At 38.8% G+C, this 1749-nt stretch overlaps 1 protein-coding gene across 1 annotated transcript in view; it reads left to right on the top strand.

The window, feature by feature from the left end:
* Positions 1–632: 632 nt before the first annotated feature.
* The window catches only part of LOC107577490 (U2 snRNP-associated SURP motif-containing protein-like), a gene marked incomplete at its 5' end in the record, with an annotated part of 9019 nt that continues 7902 nt past the window's right edge, over positions 633–1749 (top strand). The window contains 5 exons of the mRNA XM_016263559.1: positions 633–699; positions 819–985; positions 1137–1299; positions 1425–1504; positions 1570–1582. Of these exons, the coding sequence (XP_016119045.1) occupies positions 633–699; positions 819–985; positions 1137–1299; positions 1425–1504; positions 1570–1582 (490 nt within the window). The remainder of the gene's footprint in view (positions 700–818; positions 986–1136; positions 1300–1424; positions 1505–1569; positions 1583–1749) is intronic.

The raw sequence follows: 1749 nt of genomic DNA, 5'->3' as shown, positions 1-1749 counted from the left end.
GTTAATAGTGAATAAGTGTTCCCTATTCTAAAGTGTTACCAAAATAAGCACAAAACAAATGTTAAAAAATGTATCTTATTTATAGATTAATCATTCACAATACGATCATTTTCATTTTATGCCAACTTTAAAAGGAATAGGTCACCTAAAAATGAAAATTCTGTCCTTTGCTCACCCTCATGTCTACTCCAGTATGGTTTTCTTTTGACTGTACATCACAAAAGGAGACATTAGGCAGTATGTTCACATTTCTCTTTTCTTCATACAATGTGAATGGTAACCAGGATAACACATAAATGACTTGCCCAATATCTTCAAGTCTTCCAAAGCCACATGATATCAAGGTTCAGGAATGTTTGTGCTATTTGAATAAGCACATTTCACTTTTATGAGAACCAATGACATTTGGCATCATTGATGCCAAACCTGGTGTAGTCGCCCACCATTTTGTGGTATGTAAAAGAACAAAGTCAGCATTCTGCTAAATTTCACTTTTTTGTGTTACAAGGAAGAAAGACAATTATTCAGGTTTAGAACATGAGGGTGTGTAAATATTTGGTATAATATTTTCTTAAGACTTCTGCCTGTCATATGTAACTCGTTATGTATTGAATGCCTGGTTAATGTTGCAGGTTTTTGTTTGATAATAAGAGTCAGGAGCATGTGTACTACAGATGGAAACTCTACTCCATTCTACAGGTAAATGAGCCACTGCCTTCCATGGCTAGTCACAGTCTTACTCTCAAAAATAGATGTCACATTTTCATATCTATGTGAAAGGTGTTAAACATTTCCCCGTGTCTGTGTCCTTCTCTCAGGGAGAGAACCCAAATAAATGGAGGACGTCACCTTTCAGAATGTTTAGGGGCGGCTCTCTGTGGAAGCCACCTCTCCTTAACCCGTATCTCCATGGTGATGAGGAACCAGAAGAGAGCTCCTTCCCTTCTCAAGAGGAAGAGCCAAAGAAAGGGCACCTGAAGGCAGAGTAAACATGTGTTCCTCTCCAACAGAAATAGATGTTGTAGGCCGCCTATTTCTTTGAAATAAAATGCACACAGGCCTGTGATGTATGGGTGCCCACGTCCGTTTTGGTTCCGTAATGTATGTGCATATTGAATGTGTTTGTTGTGTCTCAGGCACAGAGAGAGGTTGGAGGCCTTGCTAAGAGGGCTGACTCCTTGCAGGGATGAGATTGGTGATGCAATGTTATTTTGCCTGGAGAGAGCAGAGGCTGCTGAGGAGGTCGTCTCCTGCATCACTGAATCACTGTCTATAGCACACACACCACTGCAGAAGAAGGTACCCACACATTTACAGTAGTACAAAGACAGAGTTGGAGTTCACAAATCACAACTGGAGTTTGATGCCTAGCCCTTCTTCACACCTTTGGAGATTTTGTCTGATGTCTTGTGTATATATTGCAGATTGCCAGACTTTACCTGATATCCGACATCCTCTACAACTCCTGTGCCAAAGTTACCAATGCGTCTTATTACCGCAAATTGTGAGTCAACATTTTTGTTTGATGGTTTGCTTGATTGCATTTGTTCTTTGTTTTTGTTTTTCCAGTGTCTTTGAAATTGTTTTCCAGTAATTTGTTTCAAACCTACAGCATTGATATGATTGTGGTTTTTGTATTCTGAAAAGAAAAAAAATTAAACGGAAATTCACCCTACGTAGTTTCAAAATCCATGTTATTATCTAATCGTGAATGATTCATCCGTGCATGTTCAAATGTTTTCAAAATAT

This window comes from Sinocyclocheilus grahami, unplaced genomic scaffold, assembly GCF_001515645.1.
Source record: "Sinocyclocheilus grahami isolate Dianchi unplaced genomic scaffold, SAMN03320097.WGS_v1.1 scaffold6207.1, whole genome shotgun sequence".
Lineage (NCBI taxonomy): Eukaryota > Metazoa > Chordata > Actinopteri > Cypriniformes > Cyprinidae > Sinocyclocheilus > Sinocyclocheilus grahami.
This window is presented reverse-complemented; position numbering and strand designations above follow the sequence as displayed.